Genomic DNA, 17842 nt, shown 5'->3' with positions numbered 1-17842 from the left:
TGCACCAGATGTGCATTTCAACATTTTATAATGTCTCTTTAGTGATGCTTGTGCCCAATGTAATGTCTAATGTAAACTATTTAAAACAGTATCTCAAACATAAAATGTTAGGTGTCTCTAGTCATCCGCAAGATTGATATTAAGCAAAAATGAAATAAACGTGTATTTATGTATCTGATACGAAATTTTTTGTTGGAATAAAACTTTTTAGATCTTTGAAAATTTGTAGAAAAAAAACTGTGGACAGCAGCATACATTATGAATGGAATCTTCTGTGACATTATAATCAGTTTTAATTAACTACATTTACAGGCAGGGTTTCCACCAGGAGTATTGAACATTGTACCAGGTTATGGTCCAACTGCTGGTGCTGCTATAGCCAATCATCCAGACATAGACAAAGTTGCCTTTACTGGATCAACAGAGGTTTGTATTTACTCTAGGAGGGGCTACTTCAATACTTAATTGATAGGGGATGCCACTGAGGTTCTGTTACCCCACCCTTTTTATATAATTTAGATTCTAAAAATGTTTTCTTTTTCATGTATTGCATATGTAAAAATGTAACCTTTTCCCGTATTGTTTGCGCTTCATGTGGTGTGTAATGGTATGTACTGTAAGAATGGTATACCAAAGTGCCAAAAGAGTAAAAAATGGTTAATAAAAACAGTCGGGAATACCAAGAAAGATGACAGACGAAGGAGTTATATGGGAACTTTTTTTACCTAATAATATATTTCTGATTGTTTTCCTGACCTATTCACATATATTCAAGCTTGAAAAGATGACCTATTTCAATGCCAAGTCCTATCACCTTTTTAGATCATGTAAATGTTAAGAGAAGAAGGGTCCAATGAGGTATCAAACCAACAAATCAAATGACCAAAAGACTTTTTTTTTTGCTTTCCTCTTAAACAAAATACAAGATATTAGTATATGAAATAAAAGGCAGAAAATTTTCTTTGTTTATTTAAGGTTGGAAAAATAGTTGCCAAATCTGCAGCTGAGTCTAACTTAAAGAGAGTGTCCCTTGAATTAGGAGGAAAGAGTCCAAATATCATACTCTCTGATGTTAATAGTATGTACTTTAAAATATATTGTAAATAAACAGCTCTTTTAAGCTTACATATAAGGGACAAGTATTATAAAATAGACAAAAAAAAAGCCAAATATTTTATAACAGCACAGAATTAGATTCTTCTTGCACAGACTGACTTTGGAGCTATAATAGCACAGAAGCCATAAACAAGACTAGAAACAATCATGTGGGAATCTTCTGAAAAAAACATAAAAAAATTCAGGAAGTGGTTGACTCATGATTTCAAAGTAAAACCCTTTCAATTTCAAAATGTATTAAATTTTATAATTGTGGCTATAATTTTATTTCCGATTATCTTGTCTTTTTATCCATCAAGTTTTCTGACAAGGATTTTAGCCACACTTTACTCTGTCGGAAACCCTTCTCATGTTAAGAACTTTGAATTATTATTCATTTATTGTGGGTATACACCGTATACTTAGCATGACAAATGTTAAACTTTTTATAATTACCAGTACTCCAAAAGAGCCAATTTTGTGGTCAAATGAAAATAATAAAAGTTGTAAATTTCTTTACTAGTTGAGAAAGCTGTTGAAGATGCCCATTTTGCCTTGTTTTTCAACATGGGTCAGTGTTGTTGCGCAGGAACTAGAGTGTATGTAGAAGAAAAGATCTATGATGAATTTGTAGAACGTAGTACAGAGAGGGCAAAGAAAAGGACTGTTGGCGATCCATTCTTAAACACAACAGAACAAGGACCACAGGTTTGTCTAAGGAGGATCTTAGCTCATTATTTAGATCACTAAGTAGTAACTTGCAATACACAAATAATAGTTTCCATCTTTTATGAAAAGCAAAAGAATAATAGTCACAGTTTGATTTAATACCTTATCCTTAAGGTAAATTTTTATAAATCAAAGTAATAATACACATATGAGCTGCATCAAATAGATATTTAAAAAAGTGCACGTTAACTTGTACATGTATAAGCCTTTGATTGATATTGGAACATTCAGATACAAAATGAAATTGAATTTTGGTCTGTTTTGTAGATTTTCATAAAAATGTGTGATTTCTAAATTTTCAAACAGTCACACACTTTCAAACGAGATTTTTTTTCATCCAGTAATAAGTTAACAGTTGTATGTATTGATATTTATTAGCATAACTTTAATTTCTATCTGAGGCAGCACCTTTGAAACATTAAAAAATTTGAAAACAGAAGTGTTTCTATGCTTCTTATACAATGATGACCTTGTATTTTTAAATATTTCTATTAACAGATTGATCAGGATCAGTTTAATACTGTAATGAAGTATATTGATATTGGAAAGAAAGAAGGAGCAAAACTGACAACAGGTGGAGCTAGTATCGGGGACAAGGGATACTTCATTCAACCCACAGTTTTTGCTGATGTCAATGATGATATGGCCATTGCTAATGAAGAGGTAGGAAAAAAAACAATCACATTAAAACATGTGTCTGACTTTCTTTAAGATTAAACTATTTAATCCAAGCATTCATATAATCTGATATATGCTAGACAATCTTTTGGGTAAGCTTGAAAGCTAGAATGTAAATTGTTAAGAAAACAACTTTATAATTCTATGGAAGTATTGACAAAAGTAAAAGAAACACAATATTCTTACACATTAGTTTGATCACTGTGTAGTTATGTTAAATGATATGAACATTTCTTATATGGTACTTTTATAGATCTTTGGTCCAGTGATGCCAATTATGAAGTTTAAGAATATTGAGGAGCTGATTGAGAGAGCAAATAAGAACAGTTATGGTTTGGCAGCAGCTGTTCACACCAAAGACTTGGATAAAGCCAATTACCTAATCAACAGTCTCCGAGCAGGAACTGTATGGTAAGTCTATGGGTAACAATATTCCAAGAACTGGCAAGTAAGTTTGCTTTGGGCCCCCCACTTTAATACTTAATTGATAGGAGTGCCGCTGGGTTTCTTTTACCTTCACCCTTTTCATATAATTTAGATTTCAAAAATGTATACTTTTTCATATATTGCGTAGGTAAAAATGTCACCTTTTCTCATATTGATTGTGTTTTGTTTGGTGCGTAATGTTACAGTGGAATACAAAAGAGCCATAAGAGAGAAAATTGGTTGATAAAACACAGCCAGGAACACCAAGAAAGATGACACGAAGTTATGGAAACTTTATGGACCATATCATATATATATATCTGATTGTTTTTCCGACCAATACACATATTTTTAAGCCTGAAAAGGTAACCTATTCCAGCAACACATCCTATCACCTTGTATATAGGAAGTGAACCCCCCGTGTAAGTTTGTAGGCAGCCAAACATCAAATTCCCTCCTTCGTTACAATATAAAACCAGAGTATACCCAAACACTGGCAGATTCTTGAAATAAAAGAATTACAAAAATACTGAAAGCCATGATTATTCAAAAAGGGAAAACCCATAAAAAGTGATAAAATCAAACGTTACCAACCAAAGGAACGAATGAAAAACAACTGCCATATTCCTGATTTGGGACAGGCATTTTCCAAGAAAATGGTGTGCACAAAAGATGTGTTTTTTAGTTGGATTGCGCAAATTAATGATTGAATACCTGGTAAATAAACTCATCATAGATACCAGGACTAAATATTATATATACGCCAGACGCGCATTTCGTCTACAAAAGACTCGATCAGTGACGCTCGAATCCAAAAAAGTTTTTAAAAAAAGCCAAATAAAGTACGAAGTTGAAGAGCATTGAGATCCAAAATTCCTAAAAGTGTTGCCAAATACAGCTAAGGTAATCTATGCCTGAGGTAGAAAAGCCTTAGTATTTCAAAAAATTCAAAATTTTGTAAATTTATTATTCCTTACTTTAATTTTACTTTTACAATAGGGTGAACTGTTATGATGTGTTTGATGCTGCAGCACCGTTCGGTGGATATAAGATGTCGGGACAAGGCCGAGAGTTAGGAGAATATGGACTCCATGCATATACAGAAGTTAAAAATGTAAGTATAAACATTGTTGTAATCATTTTGAGATTAACTCTTTTTTACTTGAGATCATTCTGTACATTATTTTCATGTGGTGTTAATTTAGAGGCAGCATAAAAACAGAAAATTAGTTCAATTAGTCTGGAAGTAAGAATAATATTAATATATATGTTCATGATATATGACTGTTTATCTTGCAGTACAAACATCATCATTTTATCTATCTTTTCCAAAGTATAAATCATTCTAAAATGACGTGCTTCTTTCGCTTTGTGAATAACCCATGCTCTAAATCCAATAAAATTGTGTATATTGACTACTGCAAAATAATGAACTTTATCAAATTGGCATGCATTTCATAATATCATTAACTTAAAACACTTCCAAACTCTTAATTAATGCACATGTTGTTACTTATTCATTTTAATATCATGACTGCAAAGTGTGGCAATTCGAAATTGACATATTTGACCTAGATACGACAACCGTTCATGCTGGCTGTTTAAAACTCCTCCCTCTGAAAAATCACATTGCCAGTCATTTGCTTGTTTTCAGACAAAAAAGGAGGTTCATGGAAGAGCCTATATGGACATAGATATTACCTTAATTGTCCTAATCAGAATCGAAATAATTGATTCAAGCTATACTTTATTGCAGTTTTAACATGGGTAGGCATAATATTCGTGTTATTTTAGCCCTAACTATCGCTCGGGCAAAAATAATCACAAATATAATGCCTACCCATGTTAAAACTACAATAAAGTCTAGCTTGCATCAATTATTTCTTAAATATGGTTTAGATTTCAGACAAGAAATTTATTTCCGTATGATGAATGGTTATATTGCACTTAGAATAATAAATATTCCAATATTTGAAGACAAAAATACTATTAGGCTCTGCCCTTTTAAGTGAAAAAAAACTGCCATTTGTACCCTTTTAATTTCAAAATTTATTTATAAAATATTGGAGTGATTATCTGATGATTCTGTATTGGCTGATGGTCAGACAGGAACTAATTGCAAACTTGAAGGTCATTTCAAAGTCATAGTGTGAAACCTTTAGCAACAATAATATATCCAGCTGATTGAATGAATAAACCTGATTTTTTTAAGGAATAAAGAGCTTTCTTGATTCATTGAAACATTTTAAGCAGTCTATGAAATACATGTAGAGTAATGCTAACATAGTACAGGAATCAAGAGCTTCCCTGCTAAACTGACTGTTTTTAAGTTTGATCCACAGTGTAGAATAATCTCTGACTGTGATCATTATGTAGGGCATTTTGCTTTGCAGAAATAACATTAAAATAATATGAAGTACAATGTTCATTAATTCCCTAGTTTGGAAGAGAAAGTAAAAAAAATGCCTTGTTTTCTGAAACACATTTTATTTGATTTGTTAAACAGAAGTTTCTGCCTTCTGATATGAGGAACAAAAACATTTAAAAGCATTCTGGAACAGAACAGTTCCTGACTTGGTACAGGCAATTAAACATTCCTTGTAGTAAATATTGGTACACCATTTAATTACCTTAATTTATGTTTTATTTATATATTTACAGGTTACTGTTGCACTTACACAGAAGAATTCTTAAAGAACATATCAACACACAGACATTCAATATTAGCACTACTCTTTAAGGTGTTTTTATTGTACTCTGAACTTAAGACACATTATAAGTTACCTCAATATTAAAGCTTTGTATTATTAATATTTTCACATACATTTTATGTGTATAATGCAATCTAATAGTGTTTTTTACCATTTATACAATCATGTTGAACTGTGATGAATTTTACATCTTGTTGTTAACAATTTTATTTTGGGATTTTGTTATGTTTAATAAAGGTATTATAAACAGTTAATTTCATGGAATTGAATTGAATTGACCATATGGAGCAAAATTCAATTACAAGATGTGGTTGTACATGTCTTGATTTAAGGAAGACTTCTATAAATTGTTTATTATAACAAATTGAAGAAGTGTTATTATGTCATTTGTAGATATCATATATAAAGATCAAAATAAAATATATATTTAGATATTGCATAACCATTTGTAGTTATTGATCTTAAAATCTTATTAACTAGATACAAGAAGATGTGGTATGAGTGCCAATGAGACAACTCTCCATCCAAGTCACAATTTGTAAAAGTAATATCATTATAGATCAAAGTACGGTCTTCAACAAGGATCCTTGGCTCACACCAAGCAGCAAGCTATTAATGGTCCTAATAAAAATGATGTGTAAAACCATTCACACAGGAAAACCAATGGTCTAATCTAATCTATGTAAAAAACAAGAAACGAGAAATACTTATGAATCACATCAACAAACAACAACTACTGAACATCAGTTTCCTGATGAGTTGCATGAAACATTGACTCAACAACACAAGCAAACAAGAATGAAGACATTGTTATTGCTTAACTTTCAAAGAGCATGAAACAGCTATCTAGCAATGATTGATTGCTGGTGTTTAACACCACTTTCATGATATTGGCTATAGCATTGTGGCCGGTTCTTGTTGTGGAAGAATGCCTGGGGTATCAGTAGAGTACCACTGACCTTAAGCTTTGATAACTGGCAATCATGTGCAATTAAGATTTGAGTCACGCATTATAAAGTGATGAGTGCACCTTACTTATACTTCAGCTAACAAATTATTGTTTTGATGGAAAAATGCCCATAAGTAAAAACTGTTAGGACAATATATCTTGCATATAAAATCAATTCTAAAATTAAGTGCTAAACCATAAAAACACAGCAAAAACAAGAGAAAAAGATATCAAGCAGTCGACTTAAATATGAATGCCATAGGACAGACTTACAATTGTCCCAAATTTTTACAAGTTGTGGAGAACTGTGACTGACACTCACAAAATCAGACATTAGAAACCTACTTTTAACAATGTGTTGGTTTTTGTTGGCTTTTTTGTTTGTTTCACAGCATTTTTAAAGACCTTAGCTATAATTAGAATTATCATGGAAGCCAAGTTTCAATAGAGGTGATGTGCCTTGTATCAGTTGTATGATTACCTAAGACTATCAACCAGAAACACTATTACATGGATGCAAGCAACTAAATGTCATCATTAGGACTTCTATAATGAAAAATAATTATTCTGGTAACTATAAAAGGACTTGACAGGATAAGGTGCAAAACAATTCAATTGAAACCAGAGTGCACAAGCTGAAATGTCTCTCCTTCTTTATCGCCTCCAGATAGTAATACCTATGTCTCGCTTACTGCGACTTTTGTTTTGTCACAGACAACACAAAAACTGTTGCAGGATTTCAAATAATGGAAAAACAGATATAAAAGACAGCATTGAAGAACAACCACTGAATTTCAGAACATACAAGATGTTGAGTTATTAAACATGATTACAGTACTAGCACTCAACCCTCCCCAAACCTGGGACATTGGTATTGCAGCACAACATAGGAACAAACTGAAAAAATCATTTAAAATAGAAGAAAATAATAATTCATGACTTCCAACAGAAAATGATCAATATCTTTATTTCTGTATAAAAAATTGTAAAAATAAAATGTTTCACATTGCATAATTCTATTAACAATAAATACTTCAAAATAATCATTAACAAATATATCTAGATAAAATCAACTTCAAATTACAGGAAACGATAGAATAGGATATCTTTTGTGGCTCAGTTATTTCAATACAATGAGGTAAATAACATATTTGAATACTGTGGATTAATTTACTATTTGTGGATTGGTTAAAATTGTAATTTTTTATGGATTCCTAAAGAAATTTACATACAAACCTAAAGAAAATATTTTTTGTAATGCACTCATACCCTGAAAGTTCAAGGAAATTCTTACAAAAAGATAAACAACAAAATCTAACGACTCCACAGTAATAAAAATTTGGGTAAAATAAGATTGAGAACAGAAGCAAGATACACATATTTGATATTTCATTCAAAAAGAGTCTGGCTTGCTCTAAGTACCTTTTCATTAAATATGGACAAAAGCTAGTACTTTTTTTCTGAAAACAGAATGCAAATACTTCTTTTTATCATTATCAATGATATTACTGGTATGATAAGTAGTCTTTAATTCTACCCTTTAATTTATTCATCTACCAAAGGAGTCTACAAGAAACTTATATCCAACCTTTTACTTACTATAAAAAAAAATATTTTGTCACAAAATATAAGTAAAATTAACCAAAATAAAAAAACAACCAACCACATCTGTGGTAGACAGGGACAGTGTCTGTGTCTTCTACAAGACTAATTATACACATATAAATAGTATGGAAAATTCTATCAAACTTGTGCTGGATTTTCCTGGAATAATAAGGATAAACCTTGATATTTATTTTTACAGGAAACTTGTATTTAGCATCATTAACAGTGATAATTATGTATGTGTATTATCATAGAAAGGGTGTATTGCTCATGTCGATCTAACTATGAGTGGCATTCCTTGAAATTATTCATGAAAACTCTTGATAACCAGAAAACATAATGCCCCTCTACTATCGTAGGTGGGGCATAAAAAATACAAAGAATTTATTAAGATTCATATAAAACTTGGGACCTGAAACTTAAGGAATGTATTCAGTACCAGAAAGAATCTTCTAATGTTTCTACTTGTAAATAAGAGAATTTTAGCAGTAAAGTAACTTTTCAATCCCTTGTTAAACAAGCATCTGATAATTAATGGAGTCTTTTCAGAAAAACCAGAGAGTTGTTCCCCTTAGGACAGACCTAAACCCCTTCCTTTAACATAATCAAAGTGCTGGATAGCACCTCTGGAAAGTTTGCAACTGTATATGTGTATTATTTCAAATAGGTTATTGACGTGTATTATTTTAAATATGTATTCAAATCACTGTTTTGATTTTTCAAACTAAACCATTGTCTCGCCAGCAATTTCCAAAAATCACTTTTTATGCCCCATTTATGGGCATTATGTTTTCTGGTCTGTGCGTCCCTTCGTCCGTCCGTCCGTCCTTCCGTCCGTTCGTCTGTCCCATTCAGGTTAAAGTTTTTGGTCAAGATACCTTTTGATGAAGTTGAAGTCCAATTAATTTGAAACTTAGTACACACGAGAACACACCCGTGATATCGCGGGTCTGTGACTGAATTAAAGTATATAGTCTTTAGTCTTTAGAAGTGTCAACTTGACACTATAATCTCTATCTGTAATTTCAATCACTCTGGTAATTTTATGTCTCTATTGTATTAAACTCATTAGTACATTTTTGATGTGGCACTGCAGAGAAACTAAATAAATAATTAAATAATTAAAAAAAAAAAAAAAAAAAAAAAAAAAAAAAAAAAAAAAAAGAATAAATAATTAACCCTTATAAAACCTTAACTAACTATTTTGTGAACCTTCCAGTATCTTTAATAAAAACCCCTAACAAATCTTGAATATCTTCTATGTGATGTTTGTAATTATCATTTTCTGTTGTTGCTAATAGTACTTCTGATTCAAGTGTTAGTTTTGATGTTATGAAATAGAGTGCAGAGCGGAGTTTTTCTCTAGCCTCCTCATAATTTTCACAATCCAGAAGATAATGGTCAACTGTTTCTATTTGTCCACAGCTGCATTTGTCGATGAGTGCTGGGCATATCATTGATTTATATGAATTTAAATTGCAATATCCTGTTCTTAAACTAGTAGTTATTCTATATATTTCAGTTGACGGTTTGTCTTTTGGAATTGTATTCTTAACATTTTGTTGAAAGGCATAATATCTCCTTCCTTTTTCACTGGTGTCCCATCTGTTTTGCCATTTTAACATAACACTGTCTTTAGCTCCTTTTTGTATATCTTGTTTAGTAAATACTGGAATACTTTGTATTTTTTCTGCCTCCTGTGCTGCTTTTTTAGCTAGTTGGTCTGCTAGTTCATTACCTTGTATGTCAGCGTGTCCAGGGGTCCATTCAATGGAAACAATGATTCCTTCAGATTTTAGTGCCAATATACCGATTTTAATATCATGAATAGTTTTGCTGTAATTATCTGATTTCCAATTTAAAGTCAAAATTCCAATTGCTGATTGGCTGTCTGAGAAAATTTTGATGGATTCAGTGTTTTTTCTGTTGTTTGGAATTATAAGAAAATCTATTACCAGCTTGATAGCTACTAATTCCCCTAATAAAATAGATCCTCTATTGGAAACTGGCTGTGTTAACTCCACATGTTCTGTGCTGTTTGATATTAAAATAGCTGCCCCAGCCCCGCATGGACCTGGGTTTCCTTTGCAGGAGCCATCAGTGAAAGCTAATGTTGTATTCTTTTTAAGTTGCTGTATTTTTTCCAAAATGATAGTCTTTCCCTGAAATGCTTGTTCCTCTGATCTAGTCTTTGAACTTCCGAGATTTTTCCAATACTCTGGTGGTGATTTTGAGGCTGCTAACCCTCGGAATTCAAATTGAGACTCTATATAATCAGAATCAATATCTGTTGACCTCTTCATGTCTTCAGACTGTAATACCATTTTTCCAATTGGTGAGATTATCTTTTCAGGTTCATGCCTACGCCTTATTTTAGTATTGGGATTGCCATCTGATAAAGTCATGCCGATTATAAGATGCACAGTGTTCTCTGCTTTCAAAATCAGTCTGTTTGAACCAGTCGACCTGGAACTTATCAATTATTGGTAATATTAATTGAAAACAAAAGGTCCTGGTAATGGAGTATTTTTTAATCAACAGCATGGTCCTATATTTATTAATTTAGTTATAAATAAATGAAAACTGTACCTAAACGCCTTATTTGAATCTTATTTTAAGTCCAGATTTTTAGTACTCGTATTGTCATCTTAGAAAGTCTTATTGCTTAAAATACTACAATAGGGACCAATTTGACAATGATTGAATTTAGTAGTGTCAACCCTGTGACTATGACCCGTGTACATGGCAAAATCCGAAATACACTGTTTGGTGGTGCGCCTGTCAGATGAGAAACGTACCGATAAGTAATAGGTAACAGGTGAATATTAATTATGTGGAAGAGTGCTGTAATTTTTTTTAATCAACACCATTGTCCTATATTAGATATATATAAAATTGAATTCTTTGATTTGTCGTTTTTACCCCATGACGGCTGATAAATTGGACCTCGTCATTTTAGTATTATAGTTGTTCCCTATGATATAATCTTTCTAATTTTAATGCCAAATTAGAGTTTTACTCCATTTTCACGGTCCACTGAACATAGAAAATGATAGTGCAGATGGGGCATGCGTGTACTGGGGACACATTCTTATATATCTATACTTCTAAATCTAAAGACCCTTTTTATGTATGTTTTATATATTAAGGTATATATACTTGATAGGGCATACTGAAAATTTCACCCCTTTACATCTAGAATGGTAAAAGTGACGCCAACAAAATTCAAACTTGACTTGTGTTTTGTGGTTGCGTATAAGTTTCATAAAATTTGGTTCAGGCAAACTAAAGTAAGAGAACAGAAATCAATTTTGGGGTGTATGGACGTACGTACAAGTAAGAGACGTACATACTTACAGAAAAAAAACAAGGATAAAACTCAATATGGTGGGGGCATAACAATAGTAGTATGACCTCAGGAATAAAAAAGTTTATATATACTAGATTCATACAATGTTGATCTGAGGTACACGTGCTTATAACCCTGAAACACATTTTAGTTGCTGCTGCGTAATTGCCATTGAGGCAATGACATTTGAGATTTTTGTTTTAAGCCATTTATTTAATCATTGCCTCTGTGGGGACACATTATTAATTATAGGTCAATCTTAAAAAATCATACTGCCCCAGGAATAAAGTGAGGATAAAAAGTTCTGGATCCGCCACTGCATTGTTAAGCACTAAGAAAGTCATTTTGCTAGTACATGGACAAATGTTATTAAATCATTATAATAATTTCTACAGCACTTGTCTTTAGCTTGATCTCGGTCTTGATACACTGAACTATAATATTGTTAGAAGTAGTTGATGACTCAGTTGCTTTTAAATTATACGGATGCTATGATACTAATTGTCATTAAGACAATGTTTTTCTGTTGTCATTATGATCCAGTTGAACATGCTGAACGAGTGAAGGTCCTTATATCCACATTGGAATGTGAAACAGTTAGTACTTAACGAATTAAAAGTTTTCAAATGATTTTTGGCATCAAAACTTTCAGATCGATGTCAGTTTGACAAAAACAATGCACTTTTCTATTTATTTCTATAAGCCGGTATTTACCTTTAATCGTCCTTGGCGTGAGACATAAGCCATATAATTATCGATTATTTTATATTCTATCACCTGTGTATTGTTAAAATAAATCAAACCATTATCACTTGTCAATTATCCGACAATTTTGTCAAATATTAACTTGTTCTCGCATACCGGACTCTTTCGATGCACTCGGGCTTTTACTTATTCAATAATAAACAGTTGTAAATATCGTACATAGTAAAAAATAGTGCGGGAAAATGTTCATTCATGAAATATTCATGAATGAAACGCCGTCTCGCGTAGATTTCTTTGATTTTCTCTTCAGCCAATGGCCGATCCGCAAAGTAGTGTTTGTGATACTTATTTTCAATATGAAGCTAAATTCATCTGAATTGTCGTTGAACATTCATTCCTTATTTTATTCAAGCTGTAATCTTTTCAAAAGAGTAGCAACTCAAAGTATCCAAGAATCAGAAGTCGAACACTAGCACTAGTACTACATTATCTTGGAGCAGAACATTGGGATAGTCTGTCACCGGAAGTTGAGGCCGACGCCTAAGGAAAGTAGCAATAGCAAGCTATAGCAAACTTTCCAAAAAAGAAGATGTGGTATGATTGCCAATGAGACAACTCTCCACAAGAGACCAAAATGACACAGAAATTAACAACTGGTCACCGTACGGCCTTCAACAATAATAATCTTCATGTAAGAGTAAGACCTAAATAATATCTTGAGTAGTCTAGTCTGTACACTTAATTTGCATATAAAATATCAAATCAATTTAAGGATTCAATTAGTAATGACAGTAGTTCATCTGATTAAAATATTCTCGTTTTCAAGTTATAATTTATGGCTCAATGGTTTCCCATGACGATACTGAACACCATGGTTTTTCGTGACTGTCATCACAGCACCATTATTGTCATCAACTTCTAGTAACAACATAAATCCTTTGACCACTTCCTCTACTCTGAAATAAAAATAAAGTTCTATAAAGTAAATAAATTAACCTACCATAACTAAGGTCGTTGCCAAATGAGGGACTCAAGACAGACAATGACGCACCCATACCATAATACAATGAAAAATTATTGGAGACTTAAATTGAGAATAGAAAAATCTTTTTTTTCCTCTACTCCTCTACATTTGGATAGAAGATTTTATTTAGATCAGATTTTCATTATTTCCGTTACAGGTTATATTACCAATAGATATTCTATGTATATTCTACCTTATGAAGAAAAAAAATTAAGACGAGTTTCTTGCAGTTGTTTACCAAGCACAAAGTTTTGGCAGTTTTCATTGTATCTACTTACGTATTAACCCCTGTTGCCTCTATCAGGTGTAGAGCCCCTTTCTTCTCCTCTTCACTGACCCCTGGTGGTGGTCCTTCACCCTCATCTGACCATTTCTTATCAAACATGGTAGTATCAGTAAAAGCTGGACATAAACAAGTATATCTCATCCCTCTTTCTTTATTGGCAGGATTTTGCTGTAGAGAATAATCACTGCAATTATTTATTGTGAGCCATAACTGAGCACAAAATCAATGCTAACATGCATGCAAATTATCTGGTAGTAACTTGTTTCATATTTGAGGTGCAAGCTCCAGAGAGTCTGAGACTTGTAAAAGTTTGAATAGAAAAATAGCATGTTCAACTCTTTGTCTGTAAGAAGTTAAAAGCTAACTCTGCCACACATGCAAGTGCATGTCCTGTGAGTGTTTGTAGAGGACCTAATATTGCCTTGTACATACTTATATATGTAAGTTATTTTTATGTTAGGTTGTTGTCTTGTTGATGTAAAGCCTACATCTTGTTTATCAACATGGTTTTTCCGTTATTTGAGAAATTGGTGTTCAGTGACAGACATCAGATTTTTCTTTCTATTCACAACTCTGTAGACCAAGGGTTTATTTAGATAATTAGGTTAAACTGCTTTTTCTAGAGTTTACTTTACAGCAACACTCCTTGTATATTCTGCAATACTATATTTAGATAATATAGGTTTTACTGTGCTTCTTGTAGAGGTATACTTACAGCAACACTCCTTGTATATCCTACAATACTATATTTAGAAGCTACATAAATTGGCATGTAGAATACTGGTGTTAAACCTGAAAATAAATTGGTGAAAATAACATTCCAGTAGTTTGTAAAGGAAATAGGATTTAATATTGTTGCTGAATTATACTGTGAAATTCTCATTTTCTATCTGCAAAGACTTATCAAGTAAAATGAAACATTCCTTAGATTATTCAGCATGTATCATTTAGTCACGATCGAAATTGCATGTCACTGAGTTTCAGCTGGCGCTCAGTATAAAGATATCGACAAATATAATGTCGATTCATGTTAAAATGAGCACAGAGCATGGCATGCAAGTATTATTTCTTAATTATATTATTTGAATCCTACTTTATCATATCTTACCTGCAGTAGAAGAAATATTGACCACAACACCTCCTTGTCCTCCTGATTCCTTACTTAAATAGTGTGTAGCTAACTGTGTCCCCTCTATGACACCTATCTGGGGAAAAGAACAGAAATATACACATTTTACATATCAGATAAGCATGATAAAATAATTAATAAAACAATATAGCTGAACGTCCAAAGAAGGAATTTAATCAAGTTTTTTGTCAAATCTCAAAGTTCACAGTTTCATTCAATATAACAGTAAGAAGATGTGGTATGATACAGCAACTGTACATGGCTTCATGAGCAACAAACAAGAACAACTAAATTACAGGCTCCTGACTTAAGATTAGGCACATACAGAATCTGGTGGTGTTAAGCATGTCAGCATTGACTCTGACTAATAAAGAATAAATTATACTCACTGAATTAACCATCATTGTTTTTCTCACGTTATCTTCTGTAAGAAGTCCTGCATTATTCACCACAATATCTAATGCACCAAATTTTCTTTTTGCTTGCTTAAATACATCTGGGAAAAAAATTATATAATGTAAAAGCCTTCTAAAGATGTTGTAGAATAGAATAAAATATGGAAAGTTGTCAATTAAACAAAAACCCAACTGAAGAACACAAAATAGCAAAAGGCTACAAATTGGTCTTCAATAAATCCCATACCAAGTGGTCAGCTTAAGCTCAAGGCCCCTAAATAATATACTCAGCCAAATAAATGCCACACTTAACTCCAAACTTTAAAAAAAAAAAAAAAAAAAAACACACAAGACTACAAAGGCTAGAGGTTCCTGATTTTTGGGACAGTAGCAAAAATCTGTTGTGGTTAAAAAAAATTGAGATGTCAACCCCTTGTAGCAGCAGAAACATTGGACGAGTTTACACCCTTGAATGAGATTAAAGCTGAGAACATCCTCTGGTTTGAAAATGTCATGGGCTTTACAGGATATATAAAGAAAGTTTACATAATTGCTTAAATTATTGAATCTCAGAGATGTATCCTGAAAGATACAGCTACCAAACCAGTAACATAAGGGTTTTGTCTTTTGATCCCTTTCATAGAATATTTACCCAATAACAGCAATTTAACATCTTTCTTTAATGAGCCTCCTCATGGGGTTTTTGATTATGTGATTATTTGATTCCCAGACTTAATATTTCATTCTTAATTGGTTATTTCATTATATATAAAAAAAAAAAAGATTCATGATTTATATGTGATTATATTTGAATTGTTTTGATTATGTGATTACTTGGACCCAAAGGGACCTCTTCAATGTTCTCAATGAAATTACGCAAAGATCCTGAAAAAAGTTAATTGTGTTGACTTGCCCATGTTGCCTGTATGAGACAAACACATCAAATTATTATTAAAAGTTCTATAAGGTTTTGCTTTTAGTCCACCATGACATTTCTAGAAATTATTATGTAACATCTAAAAAGTTTGACTTACCGCCATGATTTATAAACGAAAAAAAAGGAGCGAGGGGAAGTGTCTTTTTCCCTTTTCAAATGGTTAAAAATTATTAATACAACCCTCCCAAGCCAAAGTAAATGGTAAAAAAAACTTACTTTCAAAACTATTATGGTCTGTTACATCACATTTTACAAACATTACATTGTCATTACCAAATGTTTTCTGAAATTTGTTCAGAGTTTTAAATCCTTCTTCTGAATCTATATCACATAAACATACCTGAAAAATATGTTTTTAAATAAGTTGTAAGGTACTACATTGTCATACTTAAAAGGACAGATGATAGGGTGTTAAAATGAAAACAATACACATAATAATTTACATGCATACTCATTTAGTTGTACATTGTAATAAAAAACAATTCATATAATTTTAGGTATGTGAATACTGCTGAGGTACCTAGACCTAGAACCTCAAGTTATGGTAAAAGATCCTTTAGATTTGAGGCAGCACAAGTATGGAACTCCCTTCCTAATGAGGCTAGAATCATGACTTCTTTTGACCAGTTTAGGAATTATATAAATTCCTGGTGTGGGGGTCAAAAATGCAACTGCAGTTCATGTCGTTTCCATCCAGTGCTGTCTCAAAGCTGAAATTTCTTTATTTGATTTTATAATGGACTTTTGCTCTGTTTTTTATGCATTTATTGAATATTTTTATTTGCCAATAAATGCTAGTGCTTATATTGATTTATTTATTGTTTTTATGCTTTTAGTTTGTTATTATTTTATGATTTTCAAGTGATTTGCTGACTCTCCCGTTCAATGCACATAGAGGCGCTTGCCACATGAACTTTGACTCTGGAGGCTCACAGATCAAATAGATTTGCTTTCATTATACTTGCATGGTTTTTTTCTTATATTTATTTGATAGTATTTGCATGATGCTGCACGTTTTTTTATGTGATAGTCGGTTAAAGAGCTCATCAGAGCTCATGTTTTGTCTGTTATTTTGTATATATATGCAGACTCTAATTAAAATTTACTTACTTACTTACTTACTATAACCCCCCCTCCCTTTCCAAAAAAAAATATCTACCTTAATTGTTGAATGCTTTACATCTAGAATTGTTGATGTTGCAGGTAGTCAAATGTTTATTTTGGAAAGGCAATCTGTCGTTTTTTATATGTCAGATTTCCCCAACACGAATTATTTATAGTATGATTCTGCACAGTCGTTTGAATTTTAGTGATAAAAAAAGTCCTAGCGACTTTTTTTCTATTTTTTTTTTTGTTTATTTATCACTAAAATTCAAACGACTGTGGATTCTGCATACACGAAATTTTATTATTTACCTTCCCACTAGCCTTTAATATTGCTTCTGCATATGCTCTACCAAGACCTCTGGCGCCTCCAGAAATAAGTGCTACTTTTCCTTTCAATTTCATTTAGCGGCTGTTGTTATTGTGAAGTATAAACAAACAAAAAAGAAAAGAAAAAAGAACACAAGGGTTTGAAGTTCAATGTTTATGTGCTATATTTTGACCTCTCTAATCGTGTCTAATAGTGATGCGTAAGAGGAACGAATACGTTGCATTTCCGGTTTTTTTTGGTCATCTACTATAGTTTGACGTTGTTTACATTTATCAGAGATACAGTACAACTGAATTTATTTTATTATCAAAGAAAAAAGTAAAACAATAAAAACTGTCATATTCTTGACTTGGTACATGCATTTTCTTATGTAGAAACTGATGGTGGAT

The 17842-nt window shown here is 32.1% G+C and overlaps 3 protein-coding genes across 4 annotated transcripts in view; 1 reads left to right on the top strand and 2 right to left on the bottom strand.

Moving 5' to 3' along the window:
• The window catches only part of LOC139520845 (aldehyde dehydrogenase, mitochondrial-like), a 35011-nt gene extending 28930 nt beyond the window's left edge, over nt 1-6081 (top strand). For both annotated transcript variants that reach the window (XM_071313834.1, XM_071313835.1), the window contains 7 exons: nt 313-426; nt 976-1078; nt 1619-1803; nt 2323-2487; nt 2756-2913; nt 3928-4042; nt 5590-6081. In XM_071313834.1, coding sequence (XP_071169935.1) covers nt 313-426; nt 976-1078; nt 1619-1803; nt 2323-2487; nt 2756-2913; nt 3928-4042; nt 5590-5622 — 873 coding nt within the window. In that variant the 3' untranslated portion in view covers nt 5623-6081. The remainder of the gene's footprint in view (nt 1-312; nt 427-975; nt 1079-1618; nt 1804-2322; nt 2488-2755; nt 2914-3927; nt 4043-5589) is intronic.
• A 3311-nt stretch (nt 6082-9392) lies between these two features.
• LOC139521576 (uncharacterized) lies at nt 9393-10598 on the bottom strand. The gene has a single exon (XM_071315052.1). It carries the CDS (start codon nt 10596-10598, stop codon nt 9393-9395), a length of 1206 nt encoding a protein of 401 aa, XP_071171153.1.
• A 2223-nt stretch (nt 10599-12821) lies between these two features.
• Nucleotides 12822-17628, bottom strand: LOC139520844 (15-hydroxyprostaglandin dehydrogenase [NAD(+)]-like). The gene is made up of 7 exons (XM_071313833.1): nt 17435-17628; nt 16235-16358; nt 15076-15182; nt 14666-14762; nt 14273-14349; nt 13550-13725; nt 12822-13203 (listed from the first exon to the last, which is right to left on the bottom strand). Exons 1-7 carry the CDS (start codon nt 17525-17527, stop codon nt 13074-13076), a joined length of 804 nt encoding a protein of 267 aa, XP_071169934.1. The 5' UTR covers nt 17528-17628; the 3' UTR covers nt 12822-13073.
• Between the last annotated feature and the right edge of the window lie 214 nt (nt 17629-17842).

The sequence above is a fragment of the Mytilus edulis genome, chromosome 4 (genome assembly GCF_963676685.1).
Source record: "Mytilus edulis chromosome 4, xbMytEdul2.2, whole genome shotgun sequence".
Taxonomy (NCBI): Eukaryota; Metazoa; Mollusca; class Bivalvia; order Mytilida; family Mytilidae; genus Mytilus; species Mytilus edulis.
The sequence above is the reverse complement of the archived record's forward strand: the minus strand, read 5'-3'. Positions and strand labels throughout refer to the sequence as shown.

Excerpts from the sequence above, each read along its gene's own strand:
- LOC139521576 (XM_071315052.1), bottom strand. The coding sequence starts at position 10,598 with ATGACTTTATCAGATGGCAATCCCAATACTAAAATAAGGCGTAGGCAT.
- LOC139520844 (XM_071313833.1), bottom strand. The coding sequence starts at position 17,527 with ATGAAATTGAAAGGAAAAGTAGCACTTATTTCTGGAGGCGCCAGAGGT. Across the intron at positions 16,359-17,434 it reads TATTAAAGGCTAGTGGGAAG|GTATGTTTATGTGATATAGA; the intron begins GTAAATAATAAA and ends CATATTTTTCAG. Across the intron at positions 13,726-14,272 it reads GATATACAAGGAGTGTTGCT|CAAAATCCTGCCAATAAAGA; the intron begins GTAAGTATACCT and ends TATTCTCTACAG.